The 13,169-nt window shown below is 42.8% G+C and overlaps 1 protein-coding gene and 1 non-coding gene across 2 annotated transcripts; one reads left to right on the top strand and one right to left on the bottom strand.

The window, feature by feature from the left end:
- Window positions 1-2,310: 2,310 nt before the first annotated feature.
- TRNAL-CAA lies at window positions 2,311-2,394 on the top strand. Its single transcript has one exon. It is a non-coding gene; the product is annotated as a tRNA-Leu (tRNA).
- Window positions 2,395-11,536: 9,142 nt separating this feature from the next.
- Window positions 11,537-13,169, bottom strand: LOC101761101. Its single transcript, XM_004965884.3, has 2 exons — window positions 12,823-13,169; window positions 11,537-12,740 (listed from the first exon to the last, which is right to left on the bottom strand). Exons 1-2 carry the CDS (start codon window positions 13,022-13,024, stop codon window positions 12,544-12,546), a joined length of 399 nt encoding a protein of 132 aa, XP_004965941.1. The 5' UTR covers window positions 13,025-13,169; the 3' UTR covers window positions 11,537-12,543.

Consider the following 13,169-nt stretch of genomic DNA (forward strand, 5'->3'; position numbering starts at 1 on the left):
GCGAGTTATCAGCATGTGCTGTGGTGCTTTGTCCTTTCTGTTATGCTTGCAAACAGCCAAACACATATCAGTCTTTGTGGTCTGATTGGTGCTTGTTCTTCACTCGGGTTAACGTGAATTCAGTTTGTACAGACTTCCATACCTCCCCCCAACTTGTATCCGCTTGGCCGCTTAAGGTGGACTTCATTTCTTCATCTATCACCTGCAGTTAGCTGGGAAAAATTCATGTGGGTACAGAGTTCCATGATTGTCTACTAATTTCAGCTGTATAGTTGCCAGTGCTCAATTTCTTCACCCACTATATTATACAGTATTGGTCTACCCGGAGTAATATTTGGCCGCTGCACCTTTATATCTACTCCTGCCCCTTCTAGCCTGGAGCTGACACCATATGTTTTTCTTCTATTTCGACCTTTGGTACCCATACTCTTTACGCCCTTTGTGATTCTGGGCAATGATATTATTGAGAACTATCAAAAGTAGATAAAAAAGGAAATCAGCATTTTTGAGAATGGAAGGCATTAGGGGAATGTGTATAAGAAAGGTGACATGTCTCGCCCTTTCTTTGCGTGTGCTTACATAGAACATAGAGCAGTGGACATATGCAATTCATGGGTTGGCGGTTGACGCTGTTTTTTGCTTTGCTTCGCACCAGCTTTCTGATTTGTTCTTGGATAGCTCTTCCAAGAAGGTGGTGAAATGCGCTCACTGTAGCTATTGTGTGTGTTCATCTTCAGATCCATGTGCTGGTAAAGTGGATGTCATAGCTATTGTGTGCGTTCATGTGTCAGATTCATGTCCTGGGAAAATGGACGTCATTGGGTCATTTGTGAAAATCCATTTAACACCCAACATGTACGGGGGGTTTGGGGGGGGGGGGTTGTTATGGGTATTCTTCCCTTTCGAAATATTTTTTTTATTGTTTTCAGGAAAGATAACTGAAGTTGTCATTTGTGCTTGCTCCATATACACTATATATGACTGAAGAGCAAAATAAAAGGAAAGATAAAACATCAGAACCTTGTATCGCTATAATCTTTTCTATCATGGTCATTTTTTAAAAAGAAATATCACCTTACTCACCTTCAAGGTGAAGCCCACTGTTTCACAACATCAGATAATTTGCTCACTTTCCAGTAACTTGATGTACCTTTAGACTGAACTCCAGTAATAAATTATTCATCATAATTTGTAGTACGTTTCACCAGTGGCATTAATTTCATCGCCTTAATGATAAAATGATGTTATTCCTCTGTTTTGATTGACATCGACAAAATTGTTTGTTAGAGCCTTGGAAGTTAGAGCAATCCTGAGGGTATAGCTAGAGATGCACCTTTGAGCTTTCCCAAAGCAAGAGAAAAGCTTGTTTCGCATACTTCGAATCACAATACGTGTTTCTTATAAAAAAAAAGTTTGTCAACATCAGTGCTCGGGGTTTGACATGTTGAAACATTATTTGTATCCTTTTTCTTAATTGACATTTCTTCTTAGTCCCACCCTATGGCTAAATATAGAATATATTATCTAAATGTCATTCATTTGTCATCCTTCATCTTTTTGGATGTATGGCGCCACTTTTTTATTAGTTTTAGAGAGGGTATTATTTGAAAAAAAAAAAGCTAAGCTTGTGCCGCTGATATTGGTGTGCTACAATAAACCAAAGTCATACAACATATGGTTTTGACCGGAACTAAAGCTTTACACAGTTGATCCCTGCTCAGGTCCAATGACGTTTCAATATATGATAGAATGGGATTGTACATTTGCTTTTGCCCATAGCAACACATTGGCGGTTGTGCTAGATGTTTGTTAGGGGGTTGCATCTCCTCCTTGCAGAGTTGCTTGACACATAAGAGATAGCTTGCTGGTAGACTTAGCATACGATGGAGGACATGAGGAGAGTCATGTTTATTGGATTAAATTGCCAGCGATACAAGACACTGCAATAGAGTGAGAGTCACGTAACTATTGGTTTATATGATTTAAAAACCACAATACCACCTTTAGACTATAAAATTATGGAACCTTGCAGCCAAACAGCAAGTTTAAAACCCTGTGGCTGCTACTGTAAAGCTTGCCTTTTCATGTTGTTTATTTTAACCTCATAAAAGTCGTGCACGGATTATAAAAAAGGTTGCTGACAGTTTCACAGACCATCAATCTTTAGTCACGCCTTTTATAGTTTTGTGAAGGTGTGGGAGGTTAACGAGTTTTAAAGCTCGATAATAATGTATTAATGTTGAACTTGCTTGGCTTACGACCACGAAATAACGTTATTTATAAACTATTATCAGAATATGTGGCACCAAAGTCAGGATGGCCGAGTGGTCTAAGGCGCCAGACTCAAGTTCTGGTCCTCTAACGAGGGCGTGGGTTCAAATCCCACTTTTGACATGTTATGCTTTTACCTTTTTTTTCTAAAAATTTATTTTTTTAGGAGGTTCTAAAAATTTGTTACACCAAATCATAATGAAATGGGCTTTTAGGCTGTGTTTTCAGCCCAACGAATTATAGATAATCTTGGTGGCCTATTAGGCCGTATCAGGAAGTGAAAACCTCGACCTGTTGAGCGTATTGATCTGAATTGGATCTAATTTGCCTGTGTTCTTTCTTTTTTCTTCCTCAAGTTTTCCATCTCTGATCTCTCTCCGTCCCTCTAAGCCAACTAAACCCAAGCGTGGCATTGTTTAGACCTGCTTTACGACTTGAAGTTTACGTGCTCCTCAAAACTAATATGAAACAAAATTATTGCATCGTGTTTCCGTCTTGTCATTGTCTTAGTGATGAGGACGCAAGCTAAGAAGAAGGTGCCGGAGCTCTCTAGGTTCCAAGCTTTTGGTGATATCACGAGGTTGGGGAGAAAGCAAAACAGACAAAACAGGGAAGAAAGCAAAACAGGGGAGAAAGCAGCGTGAAACAATCTAGAAAGCAGGGAAACCAGAGGGTTCTGACGACGGCAAGAACAACATATTTAATCTGGAAAGCATGGCCCATACGGTTCTGACGACAGTAAGAACAAGAACGATGCAAAGGTTCTGACGACAGCAAGAACAAGAACGATGCAGAGGAAATGGTCTTGATTCTACAGAGTTTTCAATAGAGTAAAATATGATCAACCTACAAAAATGGAAGTCTTTGCTCGATAGATAATCTTGAGGAACTTTTAACACTGCATTTGTTTGATTCAACATTTGATAAGTATTTGCTCAAACACTAATGGAATGGTGGTGGTTAAGAATTCAGGTGATGCATGTTAGTACAATATTACCAATGCAGTCTCCTATAGTGAAAATTCATGCAATGCTGAAATAGGGGTGAAAAAGGACATCTGAATTCTGACATGCGATGAAGGGAAGATCAATCATTAGTTTCTTTATTAAAAAAAGATCAGTTCATTAGTGCTTTACGGCTTCACTGCTGCCGCGCTGGGCTGAAAAACAACTATAGAAAAAGAAAAAGAAAAACAAATTAAAGAGAAAGAAGAACACTATAGTACGGTGTCCAAAAGCCCCTCCCAACCTCTAAAGCTTGGCTCCTCCAACTAATCAAATTCCAACCTTTATAGATCAAATCATGCGCTAAGCGTGACGCACTTCATGATCTCGCTACCTTCGACCGGGATCCTCTGCAGTGTATGCTCAAAATCTAATTCAAAATATATCATTCATAAAGGTTTCTGACCAATTTCCTGCTAGCAAATTCAGGAGCATCTTCACCCAGTTGGGGGAACCACAAGTCAGCAAATCAAGAAAGAAGGTAAAAACTAGGCGATATTCGACAGCTACGCGATACTTTTTTAAGTGAAATTTTCTTCTAATATGAAACAATAACATGGGGGTTCTGCTTCTAGTTTGCAAACAAGAATGGTGCATTTTCAAAAGGAACATTGGGAGAGAGAAAAAATCAGATCCTAAAGCTAGTCTAGACTCTAGTGTATCCGGTCACATGCTCGTTGGTTCCTGAAAAAGCAAGCAGATTCATCCCATAATCCACACACACGTCGTGCCATGACGACCCACGATAGTGCAAGCCTAATCATTGCCTCGCTTTATACTAAAGATCAGATAAAGAATCTTTTCCTCCTCCTTCAAAATTTGATAGGCCATCATCCAACAACACAAAAATTATGGTAAGTGGACTCGAAGACTCGATTTTCTGCTGCATAAGATCGGTATGGAGGGATAGAGCTTCGTGACGGAAAACCACGAGATAGAGCTTCATTGGGATAGCCCGCTTCTCTCCCTACGTGTGTCCACCGCTAGACCACCGCCTCGGAGGGACGGCGCCATCGCGATCGGCATCGTCCACGATAGGAGGTCCCCGCGATGACCAGACACATGATAGACTGCATGTAGGGGAACCGTCCCCAGGTACATGCCTAGCCCTAAACCCACCCACCCGCCTGGATGCTGGGCCATGGAGGTCAGAGATATGGCCGCGTTTGGTATGGAGGGACCCTGGTATCTCGCATATTCGCTCGCCTCCGTGCTCATTCTCTTCCGCCTCACCCAACTTGTCGCCATCTCCACCAGCCTGACCGCCACCAACTTCACAGATCCGCCGCTGCATCCACCCCCAAACCCTAATCCGGTGAACCCTCAATGATCATTGGTGGGGAGACTTCCAATAGCTCCCAATCCACCTATCAGTTATGGTTGGGGAGCCGATTTAGGAGGATTCGACAGAAACCTCGAGCACCTGTGGCGGAGAAGTAGTTCAGCGGGCAAGTGCAAGGAAGTGCAAGTTCCCACTCTTAGATTTGCCTCCACTGGTCGAGATTCCACGAACGCCCCGCTTCGAGGCGCGAATTCAATGTGGTCGACCCTAAGAGGCGACACTAGATCCTTCTCTCAGGTTCTGCAAAGCAATCCACAACAACCCCAACAGATGGAAGAGAGAAATAGCTATGGGGCGCAGAGAGTTCCCCATGGAGGTGGGAGATCTGGGAGAGGCTCAGGAAGCTTTGCTCAGAATCATGATAACCGCTTCAATTATGGGCAGTGGGATGATAGGAGAGGGAATTTCAGAGGAGGAATATACTCAAATTAGCACTGGAGACAAAAGAGATTCAGAGAGAAATTAGAACCAATACTCTACCAGGGAACAACAGTTTGACTTAAGACACAACTTGAATCAGGGCAAGGAGAGGGAACACTCGACTAAAACACAAGAGGATGTCAGGGATAAAGAATTTCAACATCAGGAGGGAACCAAAATCCCAGCAAGTAAAGCAATTCATGATACAGAAATGCCTGAGAACTCTAGGAAGAGAGATCAAAGCATGAAAAGAGAGGAGGAAAGGTTGCCTACAGAAATTGAGTCCATTATAGGGATTTGCAAAAAGTGTGGAAAGGTTGGTTATAGAACAGAAGAATGTTATAAGCCACTAGTCTACCCTAGATGCAAAAAAGGAAGGCCATGTCCCAAGATCTTGCCCAGAAATTATGCTCTAGGAGTGCATAGCCCCCTTCTGCGGGCTGGCAGCTCTAGATCTTGGCTTCCACATCATTCAGGATGATGATTATGGTGATACAACAAAAGACATGGCCAACTATGCTCTCATAACCATCAAAGAGGGTGAGGTGACAGCTAGACAAGTAGAAGGGGAGTTTAAAGGTCAAGCTGGCCCGACATCAACTTGGAGGTGGTATGAAAAAAAAGTAGCAGAAAACAAGTTTCAAATAAAATTTCCAAGAACAAAGAAGGTGGAAGAATTATAAGTTTTCACAGGAATGCAGATGGGAATGGTGCTAGGGGTATCCTTCAAAGTTGAGCAATGGAATCATTATGCTGGAGCCAAAGCTGAACTTGCTACAGCATGGTTTAGAATCTTTGGAATTCCTTCAGAGAAAATGACAGAAAAAAGAGCTTGCTATGTTGGCTCTCTTGTGAGGATATCACTAGAGGTGGATAAGATTAATCTTAAGAGATGAGAGTATGTTAGGGTCAAGATTGGTTGCAAACATATCACCAAAGTTCCAGCCACAGTAGAAGGTCTGTTAGATATGCACTTTTATGACGTCACCTTCCAGAGGGAAGTACCTACTGAAGAACCGTCTAATTCTGCATGGAACACTTGGACAAGGACAATTGATAGAGAAAATGAGATAATCCATCCCCTAGAAAACCAAAAAGGGGAGAAGGAGGAAATTTCTCAAATAATGATGGTAGTAAACCACACTATGAGTTAGGACCATTAAGGCAGCAACAGGGTCACCAGCACTCTGCAAATAAGGAAGGAGGAAAACAGTTAGACTTGAGTGGAGGCAATGGGAGTAATGAACAAGTTGAAGATAAGAAAAAAGTGACAAGATCACTAAAAATGATTTAATTGGTGGTCTAACAGACAAATGGAAAGAAGTAGTGATAAAGAGAGCGAAGATCAAGATCTCTATTTTGATGATATTGTCTCCCCTGGTGGAGAACATCTGAATTTTAGAACTTTTTAGGAGATGGAGATCAAGAATTTATGGAAGATGCATGTCAACGAAAACAAGACTCAGGAGAAAAATGTTGAGCTATTGGAAAAAGTTGACATCACCCCAACCTGCTTTCCTAGCCCAGGATCGACTACTCAGGAGGCCCCAATAGTGCAACTTTCTAGTTAAAAAGAGCATTACATAGCTGACAATCAGGTTGCAAACAACAAAAACTCAATTGAAGCACATAGCACTCAACAGCTTTCTCCAAATTGGAATGATTTAATTGAAGAAGATGTGACAGAGGCTGTGGTTAAAGATTCAAACAACAAGCCACTTAGGGGCACTAACAATCAGCACAAGGAAATGGCAGAAGACTTAATTGAAGCAGGGAATGTAGAAGCTCATCATTCAAGGCAAAGTAACAGATTAAAAAAGCAAGGGCTTGAGGGAGTTAAAATCGCAGATAAAGTGGAGGTGGCAGTCAAGAAAAAGAATTTGAAAGGTAACAGCCTTAATTTTAAGAACTCCTTTGCAGTTCTAGATAATAATGAATTTATTTGTAGATTTAGTAAAAATGGGTGGTAATACTAACACAATAGATCTGGAACACTTTGACCTACTAAAAGATATGGAAAAAGCTAGATCCAACCTAAATGAGAGGAATAACTGTCTAAATGACGCTCAAGAAATGGAAAGTTTGGCAAATATCCCCTTGGAGGAGATGAAATATATAGAATGGAAATCAAATTCCTCTGATCCTTTTGATAATGAAGGTTTCCAGCAGGTAACTAGTAAAAAAATAGAAAAACGGCAAGAATGAAAGATGGTCCCAAAAACAAATGTGATAGGGGGAAAGTGACCCATCCTTCTGATGAGGTTACATCCCTTCAAGGAGTTATACCAAGATCTAGCTCTAGGTATAATCTCAGAAAGGGTGCATTTGCAAAAATAAAGTGATCCATAAGAGGCTTAATATGGAATTGTAGAGGAGTGTCCAAAAAGGAAATGGGGACATGCATTAAGGCTTTGACTTCTGAATTTAAAGCAGATTTCAATGGTCTCAGACCATGAAGAAAAAATATTTAGACATTCTTTAGACTAATTGATCCTGACAAATTATATGTCTGGCACTAGTTGCCCTCCAGGGGCAGATCTGGTAGGATCCTATGTGAAGTGAAAACGGAGAGATTTGATATAACTAAATTTGAGGAGAAAGACTTTTCAGTCCTAGCTGAGATATATGATAAGAAATTGAAGAAACATTTGCTTCTAGTCACTGTCTATGGTCCTGCACATCATGATAGAAAGGAACAATTCCTAACCGAACTATCCAGTATATGTGCAAACAGGAAGCTTCCTATGTTGACAGGAGGAGACTTTAACATTCTAAGATTTAGTGAGGAGAAAAATAAATTTTTCAATGGAAATGGATTCAATGACATGTGTAATTGGATCATTAATTCCTATAAATTAAGAGATATGACTTTAAATGGAGGGATGTTTACTTAGAGTAATAATATGCTAGACCCAACTCTTGACAAGCTTGATAGAATTCTCATGAGTCCTGACTAGAAAACAGACTTACGTCAAATCTAAGGAAAATACCCAGATATATGTCTAATCATAACCCTCTACTGTTTTATTCAGACCATGAGAAGATTAGGAAAAAAAGCAATTCTGCTTTGAAACATCATGCATTAAACATAAAGAATATCTTCCAAGCTGCAAGAAATTTGGGAAAAGAAAATTATAGCAAAGAATGCAGTACAAAAGTGGTATATCAAACTTAACAGAGTTAAAAAGTTTTTGAAAGGATGGGGTCTTAACTTGAAGGGTCAAACAAGAAGATACAAATACATTCTACAATCAGAACTACTTGAGTTGGAAAAGAAAGAAGAAGAAGGCATGCTTCGTGCAAACCTTCTAGAATGAAAAACTTTCATTCAAACATATTTGCTTAGATTACATGAGGAGGAGGAAATGTAATGGCACAAAAGATCCAACTCAAACTGGTTATTAAAAGGAGACAACAATACTGACTATTTTCATGAAATAGCCAATGGGAAAAAGAGGAAAAATGTATACTTCCATCTTGAACATGAGGGTACAAATATAGAAAAAGATGAAGATATCATGAAACATGCCACAAATTACTATAAGAGCTCTTTCGACCCTCTGATAGTCCAAACTTCAAACTAGACCCAAATTGTTGGGATCAAAATGAAAAGGTGAATGAGGAACAAAATGAATTTCTCTCTAGACCTTTCTCTGAAGAAGAACTCAAAACAACAGTTTTCTCTATGGAAAAAAAACACAGCCCCAGGCCCTGATCATATGCTAGTGGAGTTTTACCAGTATGGTTGGGACATTATCAAAAAAAAGACTTGCTAGATATGCTGATGGAGTTTAGAGAACACAAATTGGACATTGGGAGGCTAAACTATAGGATAATCACACTGATTCCAAAAACAAAAGCAGCCAACAAAATACAACACTACAAGCCAATTTGCTTACTAAATGTGAGCTATAAAATCATAACCAAAATTCTCATGATCAGATTTGAGAATTGCATGAGCAGAATAGTGAATAGATGTCAAACAACCTTTATAAAAGGAAGAAATATAATGGATGGAGTTCTAACTCTACATGAAATCCTGCATGATGCCAAAATCAAAAAGAAAGATGGTATGTTCCTTAAACTAGATTTTGAGAAAGCTTATGAGAAAATCAGCTGGGATTTCCTCTTTAAAACCTTAGAACAAAGAGGCTTTTGTGAGACATGGTGTAAATGGATTAAAGAGGTAGTTTCGAGCGGAACATTGAGTGTGAAAGCTAATGACATGGTGGGGAGTTACTTTAAAAGTGGCAAAGGTGTAAGACAAGGGGATCCTCTGTCTCCCCTTCTCTTCAATTTAGTTGCAGACAATCTGACAAAAATGATACATAAAGCACAAGACAATGATTTAATCAAAGGTCTTGTGCCAGAATATCTTACCCATGGAATTGTGGTACTCCAATATGCCAATGACACAATATTATATATGGAAGATGAGTTGGAGACGGCTCAAAATATGAAACTTCTGCTCTACACCTACGAAAAAATGTCAGGGTTTAAGATAAATTTCATAAAAGTGAAGTCCTCATGATTTCACAAGATGAACAGAAAATAGATTCCTATCTGAAATGATGGATTGTGCTATAGGAACCTGGCCCATTAAGTACTTGGGGGTCCCTGTAATTGGATCCAAATTGCATGTTATTGATTGGCTTTTGCTAGATGAGAAGGTTTTAAAAAGATTAGACGGTTGGCAAGGTAGTTCATTATCAATTGGAGGGAGAGTCACCCTGATCAACTCCTGTTTGAGCACCATCCCAACTTACTGCATGTCCATGTACATGTTACAAAAACTATGGTCAAAAGAATGGATAAAATTAGGAAAAGGTTCTTCTAGCAAGGGAGAGGCACTAAGAGAAAATATCATCTAGTTAAATGGGTGAAAATAACTAGATCAAAATAGAAAGGTGGTTTGTGAATTAAGGATTTGAGAAAAATGAACCTGAGCCTCTTATGTAGATGGTGGTACAAACTAGAAAATGAAGAAGGGCTTTGGCAGGAAATAGTGAGGAAAAAGTACAAAGATTGAAAGGGGTATAGGTCAATTAAAAACCAAGCCCAACAACTCTCTGATTTGGAATAATCTGTTAAAGGTCAAAGATATTTACCTAAAGGGTAGAGTTATTACAATTGGAAATGGTCAAAATACCGACTTCTGGAGGGACCCTTGGTGTGGAATGGTCCCTCTAAGAGACAAATTCCAGGATCTGTACAATATATGTACCAATCAAACAGTGAGTGTAGCAAATATGACTGCAAGAGGTTGGAGATTAACCTTCCGTAGATGGTTAGACGAAAGAGCTTAAAATCAACTAAGGCGAATGAGAGATATGCTCTCAGCTTTAGCTTTATCTACTGAGAAAGATAAACCAAAATGGATCACTGGATCACTTACTGTCAAATCATTGTACTCTCATCTGTGCAGTACCGAACTAGGCAATCTTCACATTAAGATATGAAAATCTAAAATCCGATTAAAGATCAAAATCTTTATGTAGTTAGTACATCAAAATACCATCTTAACCAAAGATAATCTCCTGAAACACAACTAGCAGGGGGGCAAAATATGATATTTTTTAATACAAATGAGTTCATAGAACACCTTTTCTTTGATTGTTCCCTAGCAAGATACATTTGGAGCTTGATTGCAATGGTGATTGGTGCTCCTTGTAGACCATCCACTCTCACACACTTTTGGAAATGGGTTAGGAGATATATGCCGCAAAACAAAAATATTCACTTTGTTGGCCTGTCAACAATCTGCTGGGCAATATGGAAAACTAAGAATGCAGTTTATTTTGAGAAAAAACAGATTAAATCTCCTACAAAGGTTGTCTGCTTAGCTTCTTCTTTTATATCATACTAGGCAAGTCTCCAGAAGCAGGATCACAAGCAGAACATGGAGGCGGGAGCAGAAGCGTTGAAGGAGGCGGCGCTGCACTTCCATCCTCATGAAGGAACAGTGGAAGACACGGGTTCAGGGGTGGTGCTGTTGCGTTGAAAGAAAAGGATGGTAGCTCGCGCCCGCTGCTTTCTGAAGAGTAGCCCCCCAGCTGTTGAGCTGCTTTTGTTTCTCTTTTCTTCTAGTAGTTACCGGTGGAATTCTTGTAATCCATAGTAGGTCCCTGACGAATGTTCTTCTCCAACTGGGTCAGCTCTTTGCATTCGTATTAGGTGTAGAGTCACCGTGTTGAGCATGTGACGTCTGTTTAAAACTCTGTAATTTCGTTGCTTGTTGATAATGAAATTCGGGCGAGGCCCTTGGTGGGGAAAAAATGTGGCGAGTGGTTGATCAAAAGCATCCCGGACATGGGACCATGCAATGGCGATGCTGGCATACAGGGCCGTCGATGCGCGCACGAGCGTGGGAGGGGACCGGATCTCGAGACAAGATGAACGATAAAGCCGACAGGATAGAAATCATGGAGCGTGCTCTTGCACTCACTAGGCACTGTTAAAAAACAGGCACAAATGTTGCGATAGGTTTCGGAATCCGTCGTGGTCATGAGCTAATTTCATGTTGAGATTCAGATGCAAACAGTTTTTCTCCGAATTTCGTCGGATCTTGAATCCCACATGAAACTGTTGGACCTACTATACGAAAGCAGAAGAATTCAAGTGTTCTGAACTCCAACTGGATATGGTGGTGTCCCTGCCTGCCTGCCTCTGCAGTTGCACACGAGCAGGCAGGCTGCCTGTCAAACAGTCGAGCCCCCCGTACGTCGAGACACTTGTTGGGCGGAGCCTTCCGGGACACGGACGGCGACGGCGACGGCGACGGAGGGGGCGCTCACGGGCGGCCGCACGCTCGGGGCGGGCCATGTGAGCATCCCCCCAGCCGGTCGAGGCGAGCACGCCTCCGACCCTGTCCGCCCCGCTCCGATCCGTTTGTCGCCGCCCGAGCCAGACGCCAGACGCCATCCACCTTCCACCGGCCACTGCCGAGCGAGCTCCCACAGCCAGGAATCCCGGTATCTCCCTCGCCTCGCCTCCACAGAAACCGATGAAAAGCAGTGCCCGACAGCAACGCCTGATCGTACGGTAGCCGGCGATAAGACGCCGGCCGGTGAACCCAATTCTGGCAGGGCAGGCACCTCAATCTGGGGAAAAGATCTATCGCCAAGAAATTGAAAAAATATGCAAAAAAAAGAGAGAGAAGCAATTGTGGCGGAGTGGAGGAAGATGGAAGAGAAGTGAAAGATGGGAGCTTTGAGCTTGGAGCAGCGAAGAATCATTCACTGATCACTCAGAATCCAGGAGTAATGTACAAGGAAGCAGGTAGTAGTACACAGAGCACCAACACACACACACACACGGGATCGTTAGCTCCCTCGCGGCGTAGTGGACGGCCACTAAATACAAAACTTCCCAACAATGCGCGAGGGAGCGATTAATCGGGAGGCGATTAGCAGCTAGCGCCGGGCATTAGCCGGCAGCACACACAAAGAGAAGCGAGGAGGATGGAGGAAGGTCTAGTAGATTAATGGAGCAGTTAGCTAAAGCTGGCTAGTAGGAGCAGGAGACCCTGAGCATGGAGCGGCCGCGGAGCATGCCGCGGTACAGCGCCTCCCGGTTCGCTGGCATGGCCGCCGCCGCCGCGCGGGGGGAGGACGCGGAGGCGGCGCCATTGTCGACGACGTCGTCCGCGAAGCGAACCCGCTTCTCGCCCCCGCGCCGCGCCTTCTCCCGCTTCTTACGCTTCTCTGCGACGCCCGGGATTGAAACGAGTCAGTCGGGTCGGTCGGTCGAGGCTCGAGAACCGAAGGCGGAGGGCGCAAGACATACCGGACGAGGAGAGGCAGGGACGGAGGCGGGGAGACGGAGCGCCTGCGCCGGCGGCGGAGGAGGAGGGGACCTGCAGGTGGGGCGGCTGCTTGGCGCGGCAGATGGAGAAGAGGACGAGCGTGCCGGAGAGCGCCATGGCGGTGGCGGCGATGGCGAGGCCCGCGTGGGAGCCCGCCGAGGCTGAGGACGAGGACGGCGCCATCACCGCGCGCCGGCGAGATCCAATCCGGGGTGGGGGCCTTGGCTTGGCTTGCAGCAGCGTCCGGCCGACGAGAGAGGGGGAGTGAGGTCGTTGGGGGGCGTTGGGGCGGGTGGTTGAGGGGGGACCCTGTGCTCGTACCTGTAGG

Source organism: Setaria italica, chromosome IV (assembly GCF_000263155.2).
Source record: "Setaria italica strain Yugu1 chromosome IV, Setaria_italica_v2.0, whole genome shotgun sequence".
NCBI classification, from domain to species: domain Eukaryota; kingdom Viridiplantae; phylum Streptophyta; class Magnoliopsida; order Poales; family Poaceae; genus Setaria; species Setaria italica.